Here is a 15,107-nt window from a genome sequence, read left to right as displayed (position 1 = left end):
TATGTGGTGCAGTTGCAATTCTATTTATTCATGGCTTCAAGGAATAAATCATTTGTTTCTAGTAAACACCACAAAAGTAAATAGAACAAATGTACAATTTCTAATTCTAGAAACGAGCACATTTCGACAAGTCACTCACTAATCTATGTCATGGAGAAATCTTTCAGCATAATCAATGGTTGTGCCAATCAAAGAAAGGTGAAATGGAGAACAATCTTGAGTAATAATATTCCAACTATACCTTATTGCTTAGCAACAACACGAAGAAGCTAAACAAACATCATTCATTCAAATTATGATTTACTATTATTTAGATTTACCTTGCTATCAAAATGAAAATTCATCTCCATGATTCACTGTACACTTTTTTGCCTCATTTACTTTGAAAATATATATTATATCAAAGCGAAAAAAGATGGCTGTCAACTGGACCCTCAGAAGAAAGAAACTGAACTTGAATTTGTGGTCATATGGACCAAAAATGATCACGCCACTCGGCAGCATCATTGCATTTTCCAGTGAAGTTGTCTTCAATCTCATTTAAGATGTCTCGAGAGAAGTTGGAGCATGGAACAATGGGAATGATAATCTCCCAGTCTTGCCTCCTCCTTGATAGAAAAAAACACCCGAACTCGGCTCTCTGTCAATAAGATGGCTACTGCCCACTTGAAACAAAAATACTTCGGTACCAAATAAGGAATGGAATTTCCATCAGCTCTCAATTTCTTCCTCTCTTGAGCTTTCAGTTCCTTTTCTTCTTCGAGACAAGGTTTTGACGAGAGTAAAAGCTGCAATTAGCGCAATTTGCAAATGTTCTGCACTACTTGTTTTGACGCTAATCCTCCCCATTTTCTGACTATTCATGTTGGCGTTGACTGATAATTTCAAGTTCCTATTAAGTCGAAACTCAGACTGTAGATTTCCAGTCAATACCATCTCCTTTTTTAAAGAGAGAAGAGTCATTGTCAGGCTGACCATGTCATTCCTGACTGGGTAGTCTCTTCCCCTAATAATAGCTTCAAAGCTCCCACCATATGCTGCTTGCCCAGGACCACTCATTCTACCAGCATTGACTAAGAATTTCAATCTCTTCCCCAATGAAATGGAATCTCCAAGCTTGGCACCAATGTAATACTTGTTATCAAAGGAGGTCAATGAAACTCCACAGTCACCAATGTTGTGCCACAAGTTTGGAAGCCTTGTATTGCTGTGGACTGTATACATCAAATCCTTTCCAGCAGACTGAACATCTAGACCAACAGAATAAGTAGCTCTCCCAGGTCCCGAGTAAGATGCAGCGCACTCAGATTGAATACTAAAATCCTGCTTGTCCTTGCTCATCTGCCCACTGACTGAGGCAAAGAGATCCTGGTTTATAGCCATAGCTGCTTCAACACTTACTCCATCAAATCCAACATCGTGATCCCATCCTTGGGGATCAAGGACTGGTCTCACAAGCCATGGATCACTTGTAACAAGGCAGCGGTATCTATGCACAGGGAAATCTGAGTCAAAACTTGGAGGAAATGCCGCATCTGGTAGCGAGACATCTTCTGGGGATGCTTGCCGACTATCTGCATTATCATCATTTGCCAACTTTTCCCCCATGTGAAGCGTGCTCTCCCTTTGCTTGACATACTCCTCTTTCAATTGTTTTTTCAAATATAGAGTCTCTCTATAATCCAACTCATCAAGATATTCTTTTTTCTGTGACTTAGTCAGTCTCTCAAACTGAGATTTTGTCAGGATGCGGATTGGAGGCAGTTGGTCATACTCATCTTCTTCCTCGGCATCAAAGATTAGGCTTTCGTCAATCTCACCGTCACCTCCACTTGGATTCACTATCGGACGATGCCTAAGGAGCGATGAGAGGAGATGCGGAAGCGAAGGTAGCCTAGTAGCATTCACTGGCCCCAGCTCAATACTCTCTTGCAATTTCAAGATGACATTGACATCACTGAGAACTTTAGTACAAATGCATAATAGCAAAAATTGTGATCTCCAAACCTGTCCATTTGGAAGAATCTTTTCCCCCATCGTATTTTTCTTGCACTGAGGATGGTTCTCAACTAAAAGTACAGGGGTTTCAAGCCTTGGGTCAGCAACTGCCTGCTGTATATTCTGCTGCACAAAATCTGTGTAGTGGGACACATAAGATTCAAAGGTTATGGGGTAACCATTAGGTCCCTCTGGAAGTGCAGAGGAAGAATGAGTCATGACAAGAATGGTGTTGAACCAAATTGAAGCACCAAACACATCAGTAATAAGTTTGAAAAGAGGGAAGTCATCAGAGCTCATACTGACAAGGTCTAAGCGATCAAAGTATAATACTATGTCAGGTGGGGATTTTCTTATGAATCTCTTCACAGAATGTAGGATCTTCTTATTTCTTTTAGCATTACTTGCAGATGGGGGTAAAAGACCAGGAGTATCAATGATGGTTATCCTAATTCCATTAACAGTTCCCACAACCTCTTGAATGTGGTCTGTGGCAGGTCGAAATGCATCCGTCGTTGTTTTTGTCTGATCAAATATAGAATTTATTGTAGCACTCTTGCCAACACCTGTTTTTCCAATAGTAAGTATTTTGATAGGAAAATCCAATTCAGGCAGGCCAGCTGCTTCTCGTTCGGCTACGATAGCTCTGGCCTTGTTGCTTACATGGTAGACTTTTTTTAGATCTGATTCCTCTGCCCGTATCAAAGTTGCTAGGTGAATTCGATATAGAACCTTTGCAACTAGAAGATTGTTCTCTGGCAGCCCAAGCCGGCGGAGAAGAAGCAGAAACTTAACTTGAAGGTCCTCAATCTTTATCAGTGGATCAAACTTTTTTCCATTGACACCATGGGGGAAATTGTTAGAATAATTAATCGCAAGTTGTGGTGTTGAGGGCTGTGGATGATTTTCTTGATTACTATTAGAAGAGCATGGCGCATGAGAGACAGGTGTTGCCTCTAAATTAGAAGAATGAGTTTCACCTACAGAATAAGGAGATCAAATACAAATTATAATTAAAAAACAATTAATGATAAATAACAATGCCTATAATAAAATTCACGGAAGATGACAGAAAATTGGCCCAAATGGTGCAGGAAAATAATCAAAGTAAATCGCAAAGTACTCATGAACAGATCCAAGTCTCTAACTGGCCCAGAGCTACTATTAGTTTACATCACAATGGAACAGAACAGAATGAAGAGAAACAAGCGAAACAATTCTCTTGCCTTAAGTATATCTTTTTCTTCATCTTTTTTTCTTGATATGATAAGTTATATTTATGAGAGATGATGAATTATCATATGTAAGAAAAAGCAGATTCATTGAGAAACATCATATAATGTCATAATTTTATATCTTGTTAAACAAGTAAAAATGAGGGGAAAAAACAGAGCATTGATTTAAGAGTGCCAAACACAGTACAAGAAATTGCAGTGAAGAAACTAATCCAAATTAGGAGAAAGCTTCATTCCCCTATGCAACCGTGTTAATTTCAATTAAAATACATCCGCACAAAATTATCTTATGTGAGTTATTTTTAACTCCAGTCAATGATAGATAGTCACTTCCAACCATGCTCAAAATTACTTTGCCCAAGTTTTAGAAAAGAAAGCAATAAAAGGTAAACTAGGTCTGCATCGTTTCTAAATTTCTTTCCTAAAGCCTCTCTCACTCCTTCCCTCACCTCACTAAAATAAAATAAAAATAAATAAATAGTAAAATCTTCAGTAGGAAACCATCTGCTGTTCACTAATCCAGTCAAAAAAACTCACAAGCAGAAGGTTAACAATTGTGCAATACCTCGGTCATCAAGCTCTTCTTCAACAGGTTCCTCATCAAAGAAACTGTCACTACCTGATAGTGGTCTAGAAGAGACCACTGACTTGGATACTATCTGAGAAAAAAACCATTCCCGAACACTCTTCATCTTTCTGAGAAAAATTTCAAATATTAGCAAATAAAACAATTACTGAGCTAAATCTTTTCAAAAGGAGTATAAAGAAAACAGAAAGTAACAAAAAGATAAACCTGTATAGTCCCAAACATCAGAATAAAAAACAACATCAACATGGTACACTACACACTCAGTAGGTTTAAAATACCAATTTTGAATAAAAACAAACTTTCATAAAACAGTTAGAAATTTTAAACCCGACAATTAATCTTTAAGAAAAGAAAAAAGGTAGCTTGAAATGCATATTAATGATATTAGGCAAGTTAGGCATTGCATTTACGGCTCTTAGTTAAGATAATGAAATAATTTCAGCTATACCTAGATGCTCATGCAAGCTAATTCTACAGTTTGGTATAATATTACAATTTGATTGGTACATAATGTAAAAATTAATCTACTTCCAAAGATAATCATAACCCCCTAAAACCAACACCAAAAAAGATAATTGTTTTATACTGAACTGAGCAGAGCCATAAAACCATTCTAATTAATAAAGAAAATTATTTTGTTTTGAAGCAATAAAAATCTCCCAGCAAAATAAGAAGCCCAAACAATTTCCTCGAGTCTTTAAATTTTGCGATTGTTTCTGTGCAATAGAGTGAAATACGAGTATGTGTATAAATATAATATATTTTAAAGAAGAGAGGGTTTACCTAGAAAGGAACAAATTAAGCCGAAATCAATCCAAGCTGGAAGCTATTCCTCTAAACCGAACAAACATTGGAAACCATAATTTATAATTTGATTAAAGAAAAGTTATAAGAATTAGAACATGGAAATCCCAATTGAAATTTAGATGAAATCGGAAGTTGTTGAAAGTCTGGAAGTGAATGTGTGTTGGTGGTCGGTGAAAACGAAGAGCGAGAAAGTTGTGAGGCTGAGGAAGAAAACGAAGAACCAGACCAAGATCAAGGATAGAGATTAGAGAGAGATAAGACAACAGCGATTTTTTTTTTTTTTTTTCAAAGAAAAAGAAAAAGAAAGGCAAGAGGGATTTTTGATAAACGAAACCGAACCCGAATCTCAAACCCAAACTGGGAACGATCCGACCCGATGGTGTGAGTGAGAATCAAGTGCTCACCGACCACGGTTTCTTGTTCTCTTTGTAATGCCACGTGGAGGATAGCTAAATTGAATATCAACAATCAATAAAGAAAAAATATATATTATTAAAAAACTGAGCAAAACAAAATCTTTTGGAAAAAAAAAAAAAATCAATTTGGTAAAATGGAAATGGAAATTAGGATATAATAAAATAGGATTAAAAAATATATATTATTATAGAATAATATTATTTAAAGAAAGAAAATAAAGAAAAAATAAATTTTTTTGAGCGTGTTATTTTAATGGATTGATCTCCTATTTATAAAATATGTGAGTCATAGATTAAAAAATTAAAGAAAAGAAATAGTAATTAAGATTTGGATATCCACAAATAGTTATTATTTATAAGACTCCTTCTTATATGTTTATAATAGCTGTCTCGTTAAAAATTTTACCCAAAAAACTGAGTGGGACAAAACTCGGTCAAGGGAAAAATAGTGCAATATGAAATTACTCCCCCTCATTTTGGTATTCTTTGAGATATTTTAATTGACGTATTCCAATCTTGTGAACTATCTTCTTGAATGTTGATTTTGATAATGATTTCATAAATAAGTCCGCAAGATTATTACTTGATCGAATTTACTGAACATCAATATTACCATTTTCTTGAAGGTTGTGTGTAAAGAAGAATTTTTGTGAAATATGTTTAATTCTATCTCCTTTAATGTACCCTCCTTTCAGATGAGTGATGCAAGCAACATATCCTTTGGATGAAGAGCAAATCTATTAAAAAACACATTATTCCTTTAATTCCAAATGGTCCACATAAAACACATCAATAAATCTGCAGAACCTTTATCTAAACTTGAGAACACATTAGAGAGAAAATGCATAATATCCAAATGGTTATTTTGTAAATAAAACTGAGCAAAATCAGAAGCCTTCCAAGCTTTCCGAGCTCTAGAGCACTCTAGCAAAGCATGCATAACAGTTTCTGGGGAGTTATTACACAGAGGACATAAAGGAGAAGAAATAATGTGGCGTTGGTAGAGTAAAACAGCAACCGGCACTGAATTAGAAACAATTCTCCACACAAAATGTTTAACCTTAGGAGGAATGTTAGCATGCCAAATTCTTGCCCAGAAAGATTTCATATCAAATAAAGAGGAAGTAGAAGGGATATCTCGAGATTGAAGAGCTAAGTGATAAGCAGATTTAACAAAGAAAAGCCCCGAACTCTCCCTCCCCCAAATTTGCTCGTCTTTACCCTCAAGTCCAGAAAAAGGAACATTTAGGATGTCATTGATAGTAGAATCATCAAAGCAAGATCGAAGTCTATCCATATTCCAAGACCCCAAAGGGTCAATAAAATAAGAAAGTTTCGACTACTGATGGTCCAGGTCACAAAGGGTCTGTTTATACCTAGAAGTAGGGATCCAATGATCTTTTAAAGTATCAATAGTCTCCCCATTACCCACTTTCCATACCAGACCAGAAACCAACAAATCTCTACCCCAAAGGATACTCCTCCAAGAGAAAGAAGGGTTATAGCCAAGTTTAGCCTCAAGAATAGAGGAATTGGGGAAATACCTAGCCTTAAGAGTTAAACTCAATAAAGAATCAGGCTGAGTGAAAATACGCCAAGCTTGCTTAGCAAGCATAGCTTGATTAAAATGAATAAGAGACCCCAAACCCCCTACAAACTTGGAACGACAGAGAGATTGCCAATTTTTCCAATGAATTTTCCTAGAATCTCCTGAAGAACCCCACCAAAATCTGGCCATTACACCCTCAATTTCCCTGCAAAGTTTAACAGGCAACCTAAAACAAGCCATTGCATAAGCAGGAATAGCTTGAATGACTGCTTTAAGAAGGACCTCCTTCCCAGCCTTAGAAAAACACTTAGAATGCCAGGATTGAAGAACAGAAGAAACTCGGTCTTTAAGAAAAGAAAAAGAGTGATACTTAGATCTATCAAGACATTGAGGTAAACCTAAGTACTTACTAATAAAAGGTTTATCCTGTAAATTAAGATTAGTAAGGAAAAGATTTTTATCCTGAGCAGTAACATTAGGAGAAAACAGAATAGAAGATTTATTAAAATTAATAACCTGACCAGAAGCTTTAGTATAAATATCAAAAATTCCAGTTAAAGCATCACAAGACTCACGAGTAGCAGTGCAAAAAATAAGACTATCATCAGCAAAAAACAAATGAGTCAAAGAAGGAGCCCTACGAGAAATAGAAATACCCTTCAAATGCTATCTAGCCTGATGGAACCTAAGCAAAGAAGATAATCCCTCAGCACACAAAATAAACAAGTAAGGGGAGAGAGGATCCCCCTGTCTAAGACCCCTAGTAGGTTGAACACTACCAGTAACACTACCATTAATTAAAAAAGAAATTTGAGTAGTAGAAATACACCTCATAATAAGAGACACAAATCGTTGGGGAAAATTGTAATGGGACATAAGACTGTGTAAAAAGTGCCATTCAACCCTATCAAAGGCCTTGGCCATATCAAGTTTAAGTGCAGCCCAACCTAATTTTCCTTTTTTCCTATTGTTAATAGCATGTACAACTTCCTGAGCCAGAAGTATATTATCAAAAATAACAAGTTTTATTTAAATATTTGAAACGAAACACAAAATTTGTCTATATCCATTACCCAGTTCGTTTTTCTTCGTTTTTCTAGGGCTGGGCTGGGCTGGGGTTTATACGAATTTTATGTTGCTCGCATCTTAATTCTCGAATCTTCGATCCCCAAATACCCTAGAATTCTCCGTAGCCCTGAAACTTTCAATTCAAATGGAGGAAGACAAGTGCGGCGGTGACCGTCAAATGTTCACGATGGAGCTTCGTCCCGGTGAGACTACTATAGTCTCGTGGAAGAAGCTCATCAAGGACGCTAATAAGGTCAATGGATCTTCTTCTACTACCGTTGCTCCTGTGGCGGCGCAACCGGATGGTGAAGAAGTTAAAGATGAGACTGCACCGAGTCGTTTTAGTGCTGTTATTGAGAAGATTGAACGACTTTATATGGGGAAAGACAGTAGTGACGATGAAGGTCACAATGACATACCTGATGATGATCAGTATGATACACAAGACTCTTTCATCGATGATGCTGAGTTGGATGAATACTTTGAAGTTGATAATTCAGCCATAAAGCATGGCGGATTTTTTGTTAACAGAGGACAATTAGAACGCATTGAATCATCCACTGCACTACCTAGCCAGCAACCAAAGAAAAGGCGAAGAAAGGATTTGGCAAAGGGTAATGGTGAAAATATACAATTTCAGAGTCAGTTGAATTCTACAGTAGTTTGCCCTAAGAAGAAATCTTCAGATTCAAAAACAATAATAGATCCTAATTCTGTTCTGAAAGTTTCAAATGGAGATGCTGCTATGATATTAACTGAGGTAAAGGATTTTGAAAAGCAGAAGACAGGATCCCTCTTGTCTAAAGATCCAAGTAGCAAGTTCAAAGAAATGGCTGTATTCTCTGATTCTTCACATTCTAAACATCATGGTAAAAATGTCTGTGCACAATCCAAATCCCAATCTGGGAGACCATCTAGTGGCGCTGATGAATTGGATTCAAACCGTGAACTTTCTGATGTTAACACCTTTGAGGGAAAGTACTCTGCACCAACAACAAAAACACCACACATGCACAAAAAGCAGGATGGTTCTAATGCAAGGCCGAAAGGTTCAATACTTGAAAAGGCTATAAGGGAGTTAGAGAAAATGGTAGCAGAATCAAGGCCACCTAATGTGGAAAATCAAGAGGCAGATAATTCGTCACAGGCTATTAAAAGGAGATTGCCTAGAGAAATAAAAATGAAGCTTGCCAAAGTTGCGCGATTAGCGGCTAGCCATGGAAAAGTTTCTAAAGAACTACTCAACCGTCTTATGAGTATTCTTGGTCACTTAATTCAGCTGAGAACATTGAAGAGAAATTTGAAAGTTATGATTAGTATGGGTTTGTCAGCTAAACAGGAGACAAACGATAGGTTTCAACGTGTAAAGAAGGAAGTCGTAGAAATGCTTGAAGTGCGAGCACCCTCTATGGAGTCAAAAGCCTTGGAGAAACAAGCTGGAGCATCAGACGATTTTCAAGAAATTGCTACTGAACCAAAAGAAAATTCTAAAAGAAAGTATAGTATGGATGCTGCATTGGAGGACAAGATCTGTGATCTCTATGATCTTTATGTTGATGGTCTGGATGACGACGCAGGTCCTCAAGTAAGAAGGTTGTACGCAGAGCTTGCAGAATTATGGCCTAATGGTTTTATGGACAACCATGGGATCAAACGTGCAATATGCCGGGCAAAAGAGAGGCGAAGAGAACTATATGGCAGGAAAAAGGATCAGGAGAAAATGAAGAGGAAAAAGATGTTAGCCTCTAAAACTGAGGAGGGTGTTCGAGTTGAGTGCGGTTCCATTTTGCAGCCTCAATACACGCGAGAAAGTTCGGCTACTTTATCTGGTGGTCATTGTTCAGCAAACAAGTCAGTTCCTGCTTCAACAATGGTCATGCAGCCACCCAGTCCAATAAATGTTCAGAGCTTCGACAAGGTTAAACAAGAAAAGTTCAAGGGAACTTCAAGCCACTCCCCAGAAGATGCTAAGGTGGGAGACAGTATAGTGGTGACAAAAAAGGTGAGAAGAAAGCCAGAAGTAGAGTTGGATGAAACTCATCTCCGGTCAGAGGAAAGACAGAAGTCGCTTAAACAATCCGCAACTCCACCACTAAAACAAACCATCAGTCCACCGCCCTCTCAAGCCTCGAACAATCAAGCTGACATTATATTATTTCCACACTTAGAAAAGTAATTTTCATCATCAAAGCTCTTGTAAGAGAGTCTTCATTTTTTTTCTTTTTTTGTTTCAGTAGTTCTCTCATGGATTGGCTTCATTCTTTTGTGACCAACTTCTTGTTACCATTTTTGTAATTAAGTGTCGTTTCGTGCTACCTTTTTTATGGCTTAGATGTATGCGTTTATATAAAGATATCAGAAAGCTGTACTGTAATTCCTTAATGCTGGTGCAGTTTTATAAACTTTTCACTTAACATGTTTCTTTCTTCAAAAAAGAATAAAATGTGAGCAAAGAATCTTGTTGAGCATAAAAATCCAACATCAATTCAAGTATTCGAAAAAAGAATCTAAACTCAGATTTTTGGCCTGGTTGTGCCATTCAAGGAAACATTCCAGTAAAACATGGTAAACTTCGTAACTCCAAGCATTGTAAACTTCTGAGAAAAAAATAAATTAACAAACCTGAATACTAAACGAGGACATAAAGCTATATTTAAATAACTTAAAAAAAAAAAAAGCAAATGAGAAAATTATTTTCCTGAAAAATCCTTACCTTGATAAATTAATCTTCCCCAATGCAAAATACTGCCTCAAAAATTTAGCAATCTATGCTGCAAAGAGCAACGGGAGTAGTTGCCTAGTCAATTACCAATGACATTGCTTTCAATGTCAACAAAACTGGCCATGGTAATTTCTTGTCCCATTTCTCTCTCTTTTTTCTTTTGTCTTTTTTTTTTTTTTTAATTAGTATATGCAATCCTTATTTTATTTTTTATTTTTTGTTTTCTGATAAGCATATCATCTAGCAACCTGTTTCTCGCTTGCTTTGTAGTATAGCATCTTCTGTACATAAAACAACATGTATCCTTGAGCTGCCCGGACGATGTTCTCGTTTACACGAGTGATCCAAGCATCATCACACTTGTACCATTGATTACATAACCGCAAGTAAGTCACGTAATGGCCAGCGTCTAGCTTCCCACTGTGGGTAACAACAGCAAACAGCTCGAACTCTGAGGACAAGTCGTTTGAAGCATCTGGCTCATCCTCGTCAAAAGGGAAAACTCTATTCCCGTATCGACTCCTCAAGATTGAAGAAGATAGATAAGGTGCCATGTCCAATGAAATTGGGAATTGCAAGTAACGATCAACTTTTCTTGATGTTTTCCTGATTGAAGAATGCTCAAATCTTTTAATGTGGAAGCACGAGACAAGTGGAAGTTTTCTTATGGACATTTGTTTGAGGGACTCTTGCCTAATCTGACATTGTTGGCAGAAGAATTTCTGGTCAGAGCCTAATCTCTCAGGTCTTGTGAAACGGTCTAAGCATCCCATCAAAGTAGATGTACCCGTGTGTTGCCTTGAATTTGTGTAACCTGCCTCGCCATTGCAAGGATGACCAGCCTTTGTGGATGACATCTTTCCAGAACCCCCTTGGTTTGGTTCCAAATCCAGTGAGATGTCAACACAAGGGTCATATGTTGTCGATGTGAAACCACAAACCATGCACATGACATCAGATCGCAAGATGCCGGAAAATACTCTATGAGCTATACAGCAGTCTCCATTGCCTGCACCATAAAGAAATACTGTCATCAGACATACCCAATGACATATCAAATGCTTCTATGAAAAATATAGAAAATAAATAAATATATTTTAAAAGAAAAACAATAAAATTTTAGTTAACATCCATCCTTTTGGGGATACAAGCATGGAGCGCTATTCAAAGCATCAGATTTATTACGATAAGCAAAGCCATCCATGGAAAAGAACAAATCCAGTCACTAACATTCTAATCAGGCACAGAATGATCCGCTGCAAAGTTGAGATTATTTACCATAGATTCTATCCAACAGTGCCCCCTACAAAGATCCCAGAATTACTTAAGTGTATCCAATACTTCAAAATCTAATGACAGTATGATGGGTAACCGACTGAGTACCAAAAGTTCACGAATTGTTTACAAAATAATCTATGTTGGCTGTAAGTCTAAGGTATCCTCTCTTTGGACTCAGATTAACTGTGCATAATAAGACCACAGAGCATGACAAAATGCCAAGTTATCATGAGAAGCATGTAACACTAGAAAATCCTAAGATGAAACAGGCTAAGGAAAATTAGACTTACTGGAATGAAGCAGATAGAATCATCAAGCCACCAAGTTGAGGTTGATATTTAGCCCTAAATCTGTGAGCACTTTGTCAACTCCTAAGGCAACAAGCAACATAACTAGACCCACGCCCTGCATTTAAATGTTACAATTACTTCTTAATCTTAAAAAGTACTTAAAACACCTTGACTAAAAAAAATTCCACAAATTGAAACATAGGGGCGCAAGTTGCTCATTATGGAGTTCTTTATAGATCATTCACAGTATTAGTGGCCACAAGTTTCAAGTGATGCATATCATGATTGTGTAGCCAATCATCAGGTGATTCAATGAGAATATAGTGCCCAGGATTCTCGTCAGAAAACTAAGGGTATTCATATCTTGGCCACCAGGAAAATGCAGGGAGGTTAGAGATTTCAGAATGTCTATGAATATCAATATTAGACTTCCTACGTTCCACTACATCAATCAAAGCTAGCTATACAGTTATACCAAGATAACTACTTTTCCCTTGAAAAATTAGAGGACAAAATTGATACGAGATTCTAGTAAGGTCAATCTCAACCTAGAAATTGTACCAAATACACAATTGATTAATATCTTACAGCTTCTAAACATCCAAATTTAACATCACGTACATAAACTCTACAATCTATCAGAACTATAGGTACTCCTTACGACTATACATCAAATTCAAATGGACAAAAGGGAACAAACTCTACCAAGTGTGCAAAGATTCGACCTCCCCACCCAAAATATTAAAATAAAACTGAAAATAAAAGACCAACAACCCCACACCAAACCCAAAAAATAAATAAATAAATAAAACACTATTAAAGGCGAGATCTTGGGCTCATTTTACAGCTGTTCCTCTCAAGATTTTCCTTCCCTGATTTCTTTGGGGGAATAAAAAAGAGTAGCGAATCCTTATATGGGCTATCTTAACTCTTGACTAGACAAGCTACAGAGTAAGAGAAAATACGTTGAACAAAAACAATTTTTCTATGTGATTCGAAGTTTCATTCCCACCCGAACCAACTCCTATAATTAATTAAAATATGAAACAAGTGAATGTATAATTTACCTTGACTATGTGGTTTCCTCCGATCCTTGTCCACCTTTTCATGAATCCCATCAAGCATTGAAATGAAAAACTCGTGTGCATCCTGCTGTTCATAACTTGCCAAATTCGCCGCGTGTTGCCACCAACTGCAACCGAAAAAACAAACCCACAAATATATAACATACCAAATTAAGCACTCCCAAAAAAATTCATCTTTCTCATGACACCAATACACCTTTTTAAACCAAATCCAATGCTGATAAGAATCCATTATTTGAATTCACAACACATCAATTGCCAACCTGAACAAAAACTTTGCAGGGCTGTACGGCATCCGATCCTCAGAAAACACTGCCGAAAACATGTCATCCAAATCGCAAGCCAAACAATTTCGACTCTTTCCATTAGAATCCGTGTTCGTCGTTGTAACGGCCACCTTTCTCCGGCTCGCATTAACGCCCGCCGAGGCAGAAGCTGAGGCGGCGGCGGAAACGTTGCTCCTATCCTGGCAGAAGTAACGATTATGGCGGTCGCTCAAGAAATAGTTCCTTAGTGGAGGAGTGTGAAGCAATGCTTGGAGAACCGAGTTCATGAAGCAAGTGTTCCCCAAATTGTTCAATCCTCGCAATCCTCGGGGGAATTCCGGCGCCTTATCGGGTCTCTCTAGCGGACTCGATCCGTTCTCGACCAGAGTCCGCTCCCTGAGATCGGGTTCCCAAGGTCGGTAATCAACACGTCGTCGTTTTCTGAGATTCGCCGGATGCTGAAACCGAATCACCGACGCCACCTCCGTCGCAGAAGTCGAAGAAGACGAGCTCAACCCAAGCGTCGACGCCGCTGTCTGAGCCAAAACAACCGCAGCGTCGAAATCCCGATCGTAGACTTGATCCCTACAAGCACAGCAAAAGAGTTCAGCTCGATCAACATCGACGGCGATCTCATGCCCAGGCGGCATCGACTCAGCGTGGAGCACCGCATGAAGAGGTCCAGAAGGCGCGTAACACGACACAGAAGCGCACGAAACGCAAGCGTAGAGCCTCGCCCGAGCCGCGTCACCGCACGCGCCGCAATGAGGAACCTCGTTGGGTTCACGCCGGATCGCAGCTCGACCTCCGGGAGGCTTGACACGTAGACAATCCTGGAAAGCCCGGAACGGCCTGGATTCGTTGGTGGATCGGAACTCAGCAAGGTGAGTACACGGCTGGGGTAAAATCTGACCGTTGATCCGGTGATGATTGATCTTGGCCGTCGACGACATAATAGTCTAGTAAAAAAGCGAAGCAGAAATGGGGGAGTGAAACCCTAGAAGCGAAGAACATAAGGTACGTGAAATCGGAGAAGAGATCAAATCAACGGCTGAGATTGGAGCAATGGGAGTGAGAGACCATTGATGATGATGATGATGATGAGGTTGTCTCTCTCTCCTACTACTACTATACTACTATTACTATACTCCTCTCTCAGCTCTTTTGGGTTCCTTCCAGATCTCCAAAGCTTAATAATAAGTTTGCAAATTTAATTTCTTACATAAATTTAATTTAATATATATGATATGATTAATAAATAAAAATAATTAAAAGTCATTGCTATAAATTTGGAATTTTTTTTTATATATATTTGTCATAAAGTTTTTTTTTTATTATTTATTAAATTTATCTCAGTTTCTAGACTCTTGAGCATAGTCATAGCTCCCATTTCCGCTCTTCAATTTGTCATTATTTTTACTTTTGGGAATAGTGAAAAGACAAAAGTGAAAAAAACTGAAAATATAAAATCGTATTTTATGTACGGATTATTTTGGGCCATGTGTTGGATGGCTGACATCATAACCTCAACCATTAACTTTAATTCTTAAAAATAATAATTATATTTCATAAAAAAATACTAATTATATTTTTTATTTTTTAATAAAAAGAAACTAAAAATAGTAATAACAAAATTCACATTATTTTAATAACAAAAAAAAAAAAAAAACAGAATTCACATTATTTTTGCATTTTTTCTTTTAAAAAAAACATATATCTTAATAGATAAGTTGAATTTTTCTTACCCCCTATAATAATTTGTTTTGAAATATTAATTTTGCCTAAAACATTCTTTTTTTTTTTC

General features: G+C 37.5%; 2 protein-coding genes and 1 pseudogene across 3 annotated transcripts; 1 reads left to right on the top strand and 2 right to left on the bottom strand.

Moving 5' to 3' along the window:
- Positions 1-204: 204 nt before the first annotated feature.
- LOC115724746 (translocase of chloroplast 90, chloroplastic) lies at positions 205-5,087 on the bottom strand. 2 transcript variants are annotated; one of them, XM_030654085.2, is made up of 3 exons: positions 4,606-5,087; positions 3,799-3,929; positions 205-2,978 (listed from the first exon to the last, which is right to left on the bottom strand). In XM_030654085.2, exons 2-3 carry the CDS (start codon positions 3,923-3,925, stop codon positions 712-714), a joined length of 2,394 nt encoding a protein of 797 aa, XP_030509945.1. In that variant the 5' UTR covers positions 3,926-3,929; positions 4,606-5,087; the 3' UTR covers positions 205-711. The 2 variants fall into 2 exon arrangements, with proteins under 2 accessions (XP_030509945.1, XP_030509944.1); XM_030654084.2 differs by lacking the exon at positions 4,606-5,087 and adding an exon at positions 4,027-4,347.
- A 2,535-nt stretch (positions 5,088-7,622) lies between these two features.
- Positions 7,623-13,147, top strand: LOC115725689 (ubinuclein-2-like; annotated as a pseudogene).
- LOC115725690 (ubiquitin C-terminal hydrolase 22) lies at positions 10,536-14,617 on the bottom strand. Its single transcript, XM_030655280.2, has 3 exons — positions 13,301-14,617; positions 13,020-13,144; positions 10,536-11,393 (listed from the first exon to the last, which is right to left on the bottom strand). Exons 1-3 carry the CDS (start codon positions 14,254-14,256, stop codon positions 10,621-10,623), a joined length of 1,854 nt encoding a protein of 617 aa, XP_030511140.1. The 5' UTR covers positions 14,257-14,617; the 3' UTR covers positions 10,536-10,620.
- Between the last annotated feature and the right edge of the window lie 490 nt (positions 14,618-15,107).

Source organism: Cannabis sativa, chromosome 6 (genome assembly GCF_029168945.1).
Source record: "Cannabis sativa cultivar Pink pepper isolate KNU-18-1 chromosome 6, ASM2916894v1, whole genome shotgun sequence".
Classification (NCBI taxonomy): domain Eukaryota; kingdom Viridiplantae; phylum Streptophyta; class Magnoliopsida; order Rosales; family Cannabaceae; genus Cannabis; species Cannabis sativa.
This window is presented reverse-complemented; position numbering and strand designations above follow the sequence as displayed.

Coding starts and splice junctions, on each gene's coding strand:
- LOC115724746 (XM_030654085.2), bottom strand. CDS start 3,925: ATGAAGAGTGTTCGGGAATGGTTTTTTTCTCAGATAGTATCCAAGTCA. Junction 2,979..3,798: donor AGAAGAGCTTGATGACCGAG/GTATTGCACAAT, acceptor CTTATTCTGTAG/GTGAAACTCATTCTTCTAAT.
- LOC115725690 (XM_030655280.2), bottom strand. CDS start 14,256: ATGTCGTCGACGGCCAAGATCAATCATCACCGGATCAACGGTCAGATT. Junction 13,145..13,300: donor CCTGCAAAGTTTTTGTTCAG/GTTGGCAATTGA, acceptor TTTCGGTTGCAG/TTGGTGGCAACACGCGGCGA. Junction 11,394..13,019: donor GAGGAAACCACATAGTCAAG/GTAAATTATACA, acceptor TTTATGGTGCAG/GCAATGGAGACTGCTGTATA.